Here is a 13114-nt window from a genome sequence, read left to right as displayed (position 1 = left end):
TAACATTGTGAAAACTCTGTAGAACAACCAGAATAAAACGTTTCTCAAATGCAATTAAAAGCTAGTTAGTAACTTGCTGAGTAGGACGAAGGAGTGGGGATGAAGTGTTGAGATGCACCATTAGTGGCAACCCTCATCACTGCAAAAGCAACACGTATACAGTCTCCAACTTCTAGAAATTTTAATGGGAAATAGATAGGGCTCAGATTTAATAGTTTCACTGGAGTAATGAAATCTACAGGGACCTTTTGAGGACCAAAGCCTTTGCTCCAGTTGTGCACAAGGATGCAATAAGAATAAAGTGGCCTTTGCCAACCCAGTGCCCTCCGGGTGTTTTGGACTACAACTCCCATCAGTCCCAGCCAGCTATCCTATACAGCGGGAACTTAGGTGCTACCAAATTTAATTCCTCGTAACGTTCAGTTTACTTCATATACAATAAAGGATGGGGAATAGTCAGTTCTAAGTTTCCACTGTAAACCTTTTTCAAAATAGTTTGCTTCCCTTTTTCTTTTCTGTTTTACACACATAGTTCAATTTGATGTTATATTTCATATTTATAATCCAATTTCTTCCATCCTTGCTTGTACAAATATAATCTGAACTAACATTCAGAGGAGGGTTGCCGAATCTTAAATGTAGAGAAGAAAACTTTAAATAAAGAAATTATAGGCTCCCCTCCCCCCTCAACCGTCTTTTGCACCGAGTAAAGTCTTATCTCACGTTCAAACCTTAAAGTCCTTGCAGATGGTTTTGTTCTGCAGTTTGTGATCTTATCTCTCCTATCACGCACCTGTACTTTAGTCCAATTAAGCTCTAATTAACAGGAGAACCTCTGCTTCTTAATGGCGGCGTTGGAGGGTTTTCTCCAGGCCAGGTGCTTTTGTACTCAGCGCCTCACTGACCCCTGCATATGTACCGAGATGGACTGCGAGTGAAGTCCATTTTTACCCTCTGTTCTTGTTTTTCCATGGCCTATGCTCTCCCACTGTTGTGGGAGCTGCCTCCATTAAGGCAGACCAGAACCAGAAGCCTCTAAGGCCCTCCTTGGGATGCCCCTGCCAAATGTGATGCAGTGGGTGCAACTAGAGAAGACCTTTTCAGGGATGGCACCCTGGTTAAGGAATGCCCTGCCCAGAGAGACTTAGCTGGTTAGGGCACCTGTGTTAGGGCATTTTCATCTTTTAGTGATTTCCTAAGTCTCTTGTATGTGTTTGGAGTTTTAAGAAGTGGGAAATTTTTGGTGTGAACTTTGCTATATAGATGTCATCATCTGTTCCTGTTTTACACTTTATTGTTTACAGGCAAACACTGCTGTTTGGCAGTGTATAAATGTTGGAAATAAAAATACAGTGGTACCTCTGGATACGAACGCTTCTGGTTGCGCATGCATCGGGTTATGAGCTGCGCTAACCCAGATGTAGTTGCCCTGGGATGCGAACTTTGCTCTGGGATGCGAGTGGAAATCGCGCGCCAAATGCACTTTCGCTAATGGTACCTCATGTTAAAACAGTTTCAGGATAAGAACAGACCTCCGGAACAAATTACCGTATTTTTCGCCCTATAGGACGCACTTTTCCCCCCTCCAAAAATGAAGGGGAAATGTGTGTGCGTCCGATGGGGCGAATGCAGGCTTTCGCTGATGCCTGGAGAGTGAGAGGGGTCGGTGCACACCAACCCCTCTCGCTCTCCAGGCTTCAGGAAGCTCTGCGCAACCCTCGGGAGCCCGGCGCAAAGCCGCGCCGGGCTCCCGAGGGTTGCGCAGAGCTGCCTGCACTCCTGGGCTTCGCACAGCTCCGTGCAACTCTAGGTAGCCCGGCGTGAAGCCGCGCCGGGCTCCCAAAGGTTGTGCAGAACTGCCTGCATTCCGAAGCCTGGGGCATGCTGAAGAGCGCGCCCGGGCTTTGCGCTGCTCTCCGCAAGCCTGGGTAGACCGGCGCGGCTCCCTAGGCTTGCAGATTGCAGGCTGTTCTGGAGGCTGGGGTTGGGGGAAGCTCGGGCTTTCCCCGCGCCAGCCCCGTGCCTGGGGGGGAAATAATATTTTTTTCTTTATCCCCCCCCCCCCAAAAAAAACCTAGGTGCGTCCTATGGGGCGAAAAATATGGTAAGTTTGTAACCAGAGGTACCACTAAATTTCTCTCCTATTCTGTTCTGTACTCCTGCTTGTCTCCTTGCTCCACGCTGACAAAGCTCTTACCCAGATACTGAGAACTGAGCCAATCTGAGCAGCAGTTACCTTCCAGTTTTGCTGCTTAGTGTGAGCCCTTTGTAGATGGACATTCCATTAAGAAAATGAATCTCCATTCCAGCCTCTTGAGAACTCTTCCTTTTGGGATGACAAAAGTGAATGTTTTCAAGCTTGTGAAACTGGAATGGTGTCAAAGCTGGATCACTTTCTGACCCTGACGGCATTTTATTTTTCCCTTTTGCAGAAGAGTGGCTAAGACCTGTAATGAAGAAAGACAAGCAAGTTCTTGTGCATTGGGGCTATTACCCAGACAGGTAATGACAAGGATTGAAGTGCCGGTACCCATTTTTCAAAAATATTGCCTCTTGCTTATCTGGTGGGAATGATACATTCTGTCCCTACCATTTAAAATCCAAGGTGGCTGCCTGCACGGATGTTTGTCCAAGAGCACTGCTGCTGTGACCCCTATAAAAGACAATCCATCATTAAATATATGAAATATCCTCACCTTGATAATACAGGATTGGTTCAGAAGTAACACCAAACCATGGCTTTCCCTAACCGTAGAGTAGACCCCAAACCATATTTTCCCTTCCAAATAGACAAGCAAGCTCCAGTTTGTGTGGTTTCCTTTCCCCTTACCTCCCTTGATAATTCACAGGTGCTCTCCCAAACAGCAGCCCCTCAGTGCAGTCATAACAAACTGCCATTTTCCTAAACCATCCTATGCAGGCTGTCTTCAGACTGTGGTTCAGATCCTGTTTTGACGGCTGTTTGCAAGCCATTGTTTTGTCCCCCGTAATTGTTGCTTCAGGCAGTACAACAAACCACATGTGATGTTTTGACATTATGTCTGCACCATCTTCTGCTGAGAGAAGAAGATATGGTGATCTTGAGAAACACTAACCCACCCCAAAAATCCATAATATATTCCTTCCTCGTAACTGACCGGAAACTGCCATCTGTTACACTGTCCACATCCTTTCATAAACACACATTATGTTATTTTGGGTCAACTGTTGCAGCCTTTGCCTTGCAATTGCTTTGTTTTTATCATGTTTTTATTAATAGTTTTTAGGAAATGTTTAATTGTGTTGTGTTGTTTTTCTTTTAACCGGATTAGATTATATTAAGTGGCATAATTCTTGTAGAAATAAATATTTGCTGGCCTCTTTAAGGTGTTGAGCAGCTGTTCCATTGAAATGGTAGCTGAGGGCTCCTTTTGCTCAACTGCTGTGTCTACTGCCTTGCCCAAAGATATGTTTTGCCACCAGATCTGCTATTTCATTACACTTATTTCAACACATTTTCCCAGCTTCAGCATACCATGTCTTTTAAAAGGCTTCCTTCCTACCTTCCTTCCTTCCTTCCTTCCTTTCACAATGAATGTGATGCAAAATCACTGGATGCTTTTATTATGGCAGTGCTACCATAATGAAACTACCTAAGGGATGGGTTCACATTGTTGCTTTTGAATTTCCTTTATAGCTATGACACTTGGGTTCATGCTACTGATATAGATGCCGAAATCGAAGACCCTCCGATTCCAGAGAAGCCATGGAAGGTGAGTGTGTGCTCTTCCCGAAATTGCGCTGACGTAATTTCACAGCCTTCCGTTCCCAGAGGGAAATGGTATTTGAAAGAATGCAGCGTGTTATTTCACACATGCAAAGTACAAAAGAGGGCAAACAGTAAGTCTAGAATAGCAATAGACAAAGCACTTGTATTATTAAACCAAACTAATTCTTCCCATGGCAGCAGGAAAAGCTCCCTTTATTTATTTACTTATTAAGGTGTTCCTTAAAAACATAAATACTTCAAGTGGTGTACAAATAGTACAGTGGTACCTCGGGTTACATACGCTTCAGGTTACAGACTCCGCTAACCCAGAAATAGTACCTCGGGTTAAGAACTTTGCTTCAGGATGAGAACAGAAATCGTGCTCCGGCGGCCCGGCAGCAGCAGGAGGCCCCATTAGCTAAAGCGGTGCTTCAGGTTAAGAACAGTTTCAGGTTAAGAACGGACCTCTGGAACGAATTGAGTACTTAACCCGAGGTACCACTGTATAAAAAAACACACCAAAACCAATATTTTAAGACTACATTATAAAATAATAAAAACACATGCAAATTGCTTTGAGGTGTTTTTATTTTTTTACAATTAAGCTGTATGTAAATTTCATGAAATAAATATATTGGAACTGCAGAAAGAAACTGTTTAGAATTGAGCTCTTCAATGCTGCAAATGGTTTAAAAATTTAATGAGAATTTATATATTTAAGCAATGCAGTGGGTGGCTCTCATCTCTCCTGGCAGAGATAAGCCCCCAAAGTATGGCAGGAGGGGTTTGCCTGGACTTCAGCTCCTAGCACAGGTTATCCCATTACCACAGCACAGGAACGGTCCTTCGTAAACTATTTCATTAACCAGATTAAATGTTTGTTCTTGTATTGCAAGGGCCTTTTGTTTTTAAGGGCCAATGTATCATTAAAAAGCCCTAGTGCTGGAAATGAGAACTTGTTAGGGCAAAGGAGGTCTGTCTGATTAAAGGCTTGGAGTTCATGCTAATGATGACAAGGTTCGTAATTTTTGGAGTCTGTTGAACTTAGAGGCAGTACAACACTGACAGCCTTATTTCTGCTTTCAGAATGATTAGAGGCCTGTGTGCAGTAGTTGTGAGTGGAGACTGTTTTCATTCGTTGAGAGGGAAAAATAAGGAAATTGTTTCAATAGAACTGCTTCTTTTCAGATAATTGCTGTACTTGTGTGACAACATGAAACATTATTCCCGGATTCATTAATTCATTTTCCTGCAGTCAGCAGAATAATAGTATTACGTGATGAGAATTAAGGTGAAGGAACAGAGGAGAGCTGTGTCAGTGGGCTGGAAAGACTGGGCTCAGGACTCTAGTGCCACATAAGATGCTCCTGAACTCAAATCTTGTTGAAACAAAAGCAAAAGAACCCGTTTTAAATTTCAGCTTTTTAAAGTTTGGGGCTGGCAAATTGTACAGAGGTGGGTGCTGTTTCCACTTGCCTTTTGTTGACCCCTCTCTGGCTATGAACGGAATATGCTGGGCTGTTTTGGTCTACATCCCTCTTGAGCCCCAGCCAGCACACCCACCCAAAATATCTGGAGGGCACCAGCCTGGCGAAGGCCAAGCTAAATCTCATGAACACGCCCTGTATACTGGGAATGGCTAACTTGTTGGACTCCAGATTTTGCTGGGCTCCAACTTCCACCATGGGAATGTTTCTCAGCTCTGCTACTGGAGATTACCGTATTTTTCGCCCCATAGGACGCACCGGCCCATAGGACGCACCTAGTTTTTTGGGGGGGAAATAAAGGGAAAAATTTTTATTTCCCCCCCCAGGTGCGCTTTGCCAATCCCGAAGCTTGGGGTGTGCGGAGCTCAGCGCGCCCCAAGCTTCTGGGTGTCGGCAAGGTCTCCGCTAGCCGTGGGAGAGCCACGCGGCTCTCCCAGGGCTAGCGGAGCGCTGCGCCAATCCCGAAGCTTGGGGCGTGCGGAGCTCAGCGCGCCCCAAGCTTCTGGGTGCTGGCAAGGTCTCTGCTAGCCCTGGGAGAGCCACGCGGCTCTCCCAGGGCTAGCGGAGCGCTGCGCCAATCCCGAAGCTTGGGGCGTGCTGACCTCAGCGCGCCCCAAGCTTCTGGGTGCCAGCAAAGTCTCCGCTAGCCGTGGGAGAGCCGCGTGGCTTTCCCACAGCTAGCGGAGCGCTGCGCCAATCCCGAAGCTTGGGGCGTGCTGAGCTCAGCGCGCCCCAAGCTTCTGGGTGCCGGCAAGGTCTCCGCTAGCCGTGGGAGAGCCGCGCAGCGCCGCGCAGCTTTCCCACAGCTAGCAGAGCGCTGCGCTAATCCCGAAGCTTGGGGCGTGCGGAGCTCAGCGCCCCCAAGCTTCTGGGTGCTGGCAAGGTCTCCGCTAGCCGTGGGAGAGCCACGCAGCTCTCCCAGGGCTAGCGGAGCGCTGCGCCAATCCCGAAGCTTGGGGCGTGCGGAGCTCAGCGCGCCCCAAGCTTCTGGGTGCCGGCAACGTCTCCACTAGCCGTGGGAGAGCCGCGTGGCTCTTCCAGGGCTAGCAGAGCGCTGCGCCAATCCCGAAGCTTGGGGCGTGCGAAGCTCAGCGCGCCCCAAGCTTCTGGGTGCTGGCAAGGTCTCTGCTAGCCGTGGGAGAGTCACGCAGCGCCACGCAGCTTTCCCACAGCTAGCAGAGCGCTGCGCCAATCCCGAAGCTTGGGGCGTGCGGAGCTCAGCGCGCCCCAAGCTTCTGGGTGCTGGCAAGGTCTCTGCTAGCTCCCATGGCTAGCGGATAGCTTCCTGAAGCCTGGAGAGAGAGAGGGGTTGGTGCGCACCGACCCCTCTCGCTCTCCAAGCTTCAGCAAAAGCCTGCATTCGCCCTATAGGACGCACACACATTTCCCCTTCCTTTTTGGGGGGGAAAAAGTGCGTCCTATAGGGCGAAAAATACGGTATTTCAACGGTTGCTTTTGCAAACTGAATTTAAGACCTACATGAATAGCGTGTCTCTGTAACCCCTGGAAGGCATCTGTACATTGTTGGAAGCCACCCTGAACTGCTGGGGCAACCCAGTCAGACGGGCAGCATATAAACAATAAAATTATTGTCATTATTTTAGTCTCTCTCTTGCATTTCTTCATTCTTGGTGGTTTTTGTGTTGCAGTGCTTTTTGTGATCTGTTTTGTGTTCTGTTCCTGTGTACTACTTGGGTATTATCTGAATGCAGAACAGTTTACAAATTCTGACAAATAAAAATTAATGTGGAAGTAAGGAGGTCTGACTTTCTTGCTTGCTGCAGTTGTTCATAACGTGGATTGCAACAATTTTTTTAACATGTGTTTTCATAATGAGAGGAGCCTCCCTGTCTGAAATGCACTCTGTGCCTGTGTGTTGTCGCACTTGGTTTTGCAGGTTCATGCTAAGTGGATTTTGGACACAGATGTATTCAATGAATGGATGAATGAAGAAGATTATGAAGTAGATGAGAACAAGAAGTTGGTCAGCTTTCGCCAGCGTATCTATATGAAAAATGAAGAAGTAAGACTTACCTATTTCATGTGATGGATGTAATGTAGAATAACTGCATTAGTTGGGTGTTCTTTCGTTTTACTCTGCTGCTATACCTAAGCCGATTGTCTGGTTCTCGAAGAAATGCCAGTATTCTTCTTGAAATTAGTGTGGGACTTAGCTCTATGACTCAAATTTTCCTTAAAATGGCAAGTGAACAAGCTAAGTATAGCTGGCTTGGGAGGAGCCAGGGACCAGTTCTGTTGACCTTCCACAGGCCCATCTATTTCTCATCTTCGGGTCTGCTGGAGCCAAGAGGGGTTTTTAGACCAGCTAACTTTGCTTGAATCCCTTTGACTAGTTCTTTCCATGGGTGTGTGTGTGTGTGTGATGTGTCAGTTTTTATCTGCAGTAGGTCATATGTTGAAGTTTTATCCTACCTTGTTTCCTTAAGTGGATTTTTGCAGTGCCTCTTTAGAGGGCTGGGTAGTACCCTTAAGTAGTTGGCAGCCTCTTCCTTACTAAGCAAAATCTGACAGTGCTAGGCCCTGGTAGATAGCAAAGTGCATCTTAGTTCTGGACAGGTTATGCCTATCGCTGATGACCTTTCCCCCCCGCCCCCTCGTGACAGCCAGTCCATAGCCCTGAACGGAGAGATAGGAAGGCAGCCACAGGTGCCAGAAAACGGCGGCACTCCCCTTCACCGCCACCTCCTCCCACCCCAGCAGAATCGAGGAAGAAAGCTGGAAAGAAGGGGTGAGTAGTCTGCAGCTCCTGCAGTTTACAATAATTTATTTCTGAAATATTTGAGGGAGAGAGAGATGAGCCAGCAGCTCGGCTCAACTCCACATTTACAGCGGCCTGCTAAGATGCCGTCTCCTTGAGTCAATGAATGTTTAATGCTGCTGCACATTGAGCTCCATTCCTTGATCATCCAAGGGGAATGTACCTCCTGCCAGTAGAAGAAAACTTGACGCAGTCATTACTTCCAATCTAATGAGCGCCTCACAGTTGACATGCGGAGACCATTAATAAGCAAATTTACTTCTCAATATGGCAAAGTCTGTCCTGATGTAACTCTGTTCTTTAATACAGTTGTCTGTGCAGTTGTTGAACGTAAAAAACGACAACTGTTTTCTTCCTTGTATGAGCCTAAGCTATTGCACACATTATTCATATTTGAAATTTATGTGTGACTTTTCTGCCATACGCCCCTCAAAGTAGCTTAAATTAAAACAGTTGAACAGCATCATAGTGTATGTAATTTTTTAAAAGGAAGCATTATTGATTGGGATAACAGCTTTCTCCAGAAATGAATTCCTGAAATTCTGAAAGCCGGGCTCTTCACTAAAGATCCAGTCTAGTGAATTAATCTTCTCTTGTTCATGGTGGGTTGAAGCAGAGTCCTTATTCTGTCCTGATTTCCTGTACTATGTGTACACACGCAAAATGGGCTGTGCCTTAGACTGAGCCCCTGCTAAGCATGACCATCTCCTTAGCAGGGCCCCACACTTTTCAGTGACCTTGTATCAGGAATAGCTGGATTCAGACAGACTCTCTTGGGCCTTCAAACCACGTCTCGGTTATACACACCAGATCTGCCACTTAAGATTATATTATGAATGATTAATGGTCTGTTCTGGACTGACGACATTAAAAAAGCTCAAATGTGGCTCAGTGGGTGGGCAGAGAAGCTTGAAGAAAGGAGGCCATAATTGTCTACCCCTCCTTTCCTTATTACAATTAGACTTACCCCCAATTCCATATCTCCTAAAACCCCATGCCACAAATGGAGAAGAATGCATTTGCCTGCAATCGCTAATTTCTGCCAGGCGTTATCTATCTAGTCCCAGAAAGTCACACCGCTACAAAATGAATACTGTTAGCTTCAGAATATTAATTAGAAATTCGTTGGAGTTGGAAGGTACTCCTAAGGTACCAGGTAAAGGGACCCCTGACCGTTAGGTCCAGTCGCGGACGACTCTGGGGTTGCGCCGCTCATCTCGCTTTACTGGCCGAGGGAGCCGGCGTACAGCTTCCGGGTCATGTGGCCAGCATGACTAAGCCGCTTCTGGCGAACCAGAGCAGCGCACGGAAATGCCGTTTACCTTCCCGGCAGAGTGGTACCTATTTATCTACTTGCACTTTGACGTGCTTTCGAACTGCTAGGTTGGCAGGAGCTGGGACCGAGCAATGGGAGCTCACCCCGTCTCAGGGATTCGAACAGCCGACCTTCTGATCGGCAAGCCCTAGGCTCTGTGGTTTAGACCACAGCGCCACCCGTGTCCCAAGGTACCCAGTACCTTAGTCCAACCCACTGCTAAGCAGGATTCTCAACCAAAGCATCCATGACAGATGGCCATCCAGCCAGAAATATTGTGGTTTCTATTCACCTAGTGAATACCACTGCCCAGAACTTTCTTATAGGTCCATGGGCTCTGCCCACACTTTTGAGGTGCAGTATCACAGTAGTACAGAATGTAGCCAATGCAGCCATCTGTTAGGAAACCATTAGGTGACTAGTTGTTTGTGCTTAATTTGTCACAGGCAAGCAAGTCTGTATGGGAAAAGGCGAGGGCAAAAGGAAGAAGATGAGCAAGAAGATCTTACCAAGGACATGGAGGATCCAACCCCTGTGCCTAACATAGAAGAAGTGGTACTTCCTAAAAATGGTACAGTGTTCCAAATACTTGCCCCATGACTGAGCTGTCTCCGTACCATGGCTTTTGCCATGTCTTGTTTGTTGATGCTGATGATGGGTAATCTTGATGGAACTGAACTGGACTTTTTGCATAAAACCTGGGTTTGAGTGACTGCTCTTGCAGAGCACAACACACTCTTGCCATGCGTGCAGAGATATCTCTCCAACGCAGTGTTAGAAACAGATATGAAAGCTAGGAGCTAAATGGCACCTTAAATCGAGATTATGAGTGCAACAACAGAATGTCTAGTCGCACTTTTTTTATAACAAGAATACAGAGCTGAAAACGAATGAATATTACGTTCATTTTTCACATGGTCTAGTACTTCCCCTGCCCACCCCCCTAATATTCTTAAGAGGGTCTCTTCTCCAGTCTTCAGAGGGTAGCTGGAAGTGGGGAGGCAGAAAAAGTTCCTCCTTTCCTTCCATTCTGCAGTTTTAATCTGAAATCTTAGGCGCGGTACTGCGCCCGGGGCTCAGAAACTGCTCGTGCTAATGACATTTCCCTGTCACAAAATGCGCCTAGAACAATGGGAGTTTCGAACACGGCTCCAATGGCGCACCCATCAGGCTTACTCACAGAGAGCAGCTCTTTGCACCTCTCCTGCATTCAAAGCAGAAGGGAGAGAGTGTGTGTGTCCAATCCTGGAACTCAGTGTAAGATGAGCATGGTTTGGGAGATTTAGGAATTTCCTGTTTTCTTAGGGCCCCCCCTGCCCCAAGAATTAAAGGCCAATCTTTGCTTCCCTTTGTGAAAACAATTGTTCATGTTAAAAGTCTTAAGGTGATATGTTCAAGCCCCTGCTGGAGTTGACCTGCAAAAGAGGTGGCCTAACCTCCAGTGCTTCCATTCTTTCGTCTCTCCTTCCTCCCGAAGCAAGCCAGACATTCTTCTCCTATCCAGAACTTCCTCCTCCTTCCTTCTAAAACTGCCTCTTTTGTCTGTGTTTGCAGACCGTAATTGGCTCACAGTTATGTGATCAGCTCCACTACCCAGAAATCTTTTCCCTCCCTCCCAATGGATAAATCCCCAGCTGCCAACATAAATGTTTGTTTTCCCCTGAATATATTGTGGAAGTGCATTTGGTTTCCGTTGCTTTGGAGCATCGAAAATATCTAGTCTGTATTTTGATCTTGAATAAACCCCTTCAGAGCTGGCTTTGTGTACATTTTTAGCTGTTGGAAAGAGGAGTGTGTTTTCTCAGCAAAATGCGTGCTTAAAAGATATACTGCCATAATACTCTGCTGATCTGGAGCTGGAGCTGCCTGATCGGTTATTGGAAGGCTCTGTTCCTTATCTACCATCATCTTGTTTAGCACAAGATGTAGACAAGGCACCAGAGGCTGTGCTAGACAGGTGACTGTCAGAAACATGAGAAGCAATGGGCAAAAAGTAACATTTTCAGCACTGGGCAAGAGAGTAATTTCCAGAATGTGTAAGAATAATGGCTCGCCGCAGTTACTCACAAAGGACCCTTGCAAGAACGCAAATCAGTTTTGCCTGCAAGCTGACAGCAGTGCCCTCTTGGGCTTGCAGCAGGCGTGGTGCCTGTCATCCTCTTCTGAACTGTGGTGGACAGATCAGCAAAGTAAACAGTTAAATGTAGCAAGCTGTGAATGTACAAATCCAGGTGCAGAATCCTGCACCAGCGTTTATTGGCCAGTCTTCTCCTTGGTCTCCTGCGGATCTGGAACAAGGAAGTGGCTTCTGTTTCCCCCCATCGCTACTGTGTTTTATTCTAACACCTCGGCTGTGCAGTTGCAGGTCTCCCACTTGACAAGCCTTGAGCATGAAATTTTAGAAGTGTTTCATTAGGCTGGCGAAGGAGCGGCAAGGCACTAAGGCAGTGCTGATGTCTGCAGTGCAGCTTACTTACTCCCCATTCCGTGGGCACTTCAGTCTCAAGCCACAAAACAATGGAGGTCTATGGTAGAAGCAAAGGTCTTTCTCCCAGTTGTGTCTTGGAAGTCCTACACAGTCTCAGGGTGGATAATTATCATTGGCTACTCATCATGGTGGCTTATGTTTATGCAGATTTTAATCTGTTTTATTGTTGTTTTAACTTTTTGGAAGTCTAATTATTAATTCTTCTTCTTATAGATAATTGCATTGCTTTAACTTTTTCGTAAAGTGGGAATCGGGGGGGGGAGAGAGTTCTGTTGCTCTCAGGTCCTGCTTGCAATGATCTGCTTGGCCATTGTGAGAATGCAGTGCTGAACTAGATGGTTCTTTGGCCAGGTCCAGCAACTGGCCCCTTCTTTTTGTTCTTTTTATTGGGCAAAGATTTTCAGTGGTCTCTTGTCTTAAAGGCCTGGGAAAGTAAGACTCAACTGTAAGAGTGACTTGATGTTCCAGGCAAGTGTTGGGATACTGCCAGGGAGACAAAGTCCATCATGACTCCACGTCGTCTCTGGACGTCCATCGATCTCCCACAGACACGCAGTATCAGCAATTAGCGACACGAGCTCCAGAAATAGCTTGCCACATTCCAGAGCCGTGCACGCTCTATCAGCAGATAATGCACAGCGAAAGATGCAGTCAGGAAAGCATTATTTACAAGTTTATTTCTGCATTGATCAGAACAAAAAAAAACATGACTGCCTGCTTCAGAGTTCCAGCAGAGAGAGAAACGAAAGCAAAGACACAACAGAAACATCCTGTGAAACAGGAAATGCGCAGGCTGTGACACAAACATTCTGCTCCCTTTTAAGGTGGAACGGAAATATCCTAAGAGCAAGAACCTGCTTTTCGAAATAACTACTTATAGCAAGTCTGAATAGAAGGCTTGATGGTTCTTCTGTCGAGTATTGCAGTAGTAGGACAGTGTCCTTCAAAATTGCTGTTTGTAGAGTAGCAAGTCAGTCAGCTGGGCTTTGATCAGGAGGCCTTGGTCATCTGGCCTCAACTTATATGCAGCCAGTCCTAGTCTTTGCTCATGAGTTTTTTTTATGAGAACCAGAAACATAACTGGATGATCCTAATGAACTGCTCACTGCCTTTCATCCTAACATTGCCCAGCCTAACCCTGCGTTCTTTATTTATCAAATGTAACTCACCAACAAATGCAAAGGAAGCTTGTTAGCTTGGGATAGGGGCTCATTGTGTGCAAAGCCAGATAATGAGAAAATGTGGTTCAGAACCATATGATTGATGGTGGGGAGAGTGAAGAGGTGGCTAGGCGACC

The 13114-nt window shown here is 46.4% G+C and overlaps 1 protein-coding gene across 2 annotated transcripts in view; it reads left to right on the top strand.

The window, feature by feature from the left end:
• Positions 1-13114, top strand: part of SMARCC1 (SWI/SNF related BAF chromatin remodeling complex subunit C1) — a 96269-nt gene that overhangs the window by 18999 nt on the left and 64156 nt on the right. For both annotated transcript variants that reach the window (XM_083406132.1, XM_083406133.1), the window contains exons 7-11: positions 2433-2502; positions 3677-3752; positions 7133-7258; positions 7860-7984; positions 9776-9900. In XM_083406132.1, coding sequence (XP_083262258.1) covers positions 2433-2502; positions 3677-3752; positions 7133-7258; positions 7860-7984; positions 9776-9900 — 522 coding nt within the window. The remainder of the gene's footprint in view (positions 1-2432; positions 2503-3676; positions 3753-7132; positions 7259-7859; positions 7985-9775; positions 9901-13114) is intronic.

Source organism: Podarcis tiliguerta (assembly GCF_965153285.1).
Source record: "Podarcis tiliguerta genome assembly, chromosome: 12".
NCBI lineage: Eukaryota > Metazoa > Chordata > Lepidosauria > Squamata > Lacertidae > Podarcis > Podarcis tiliguerta.
The sequence above is the reverse complement of the archived record's forward strand: the minus strand, read 5'-3'. Positions and strand labels throughout refer to the sequence as shown.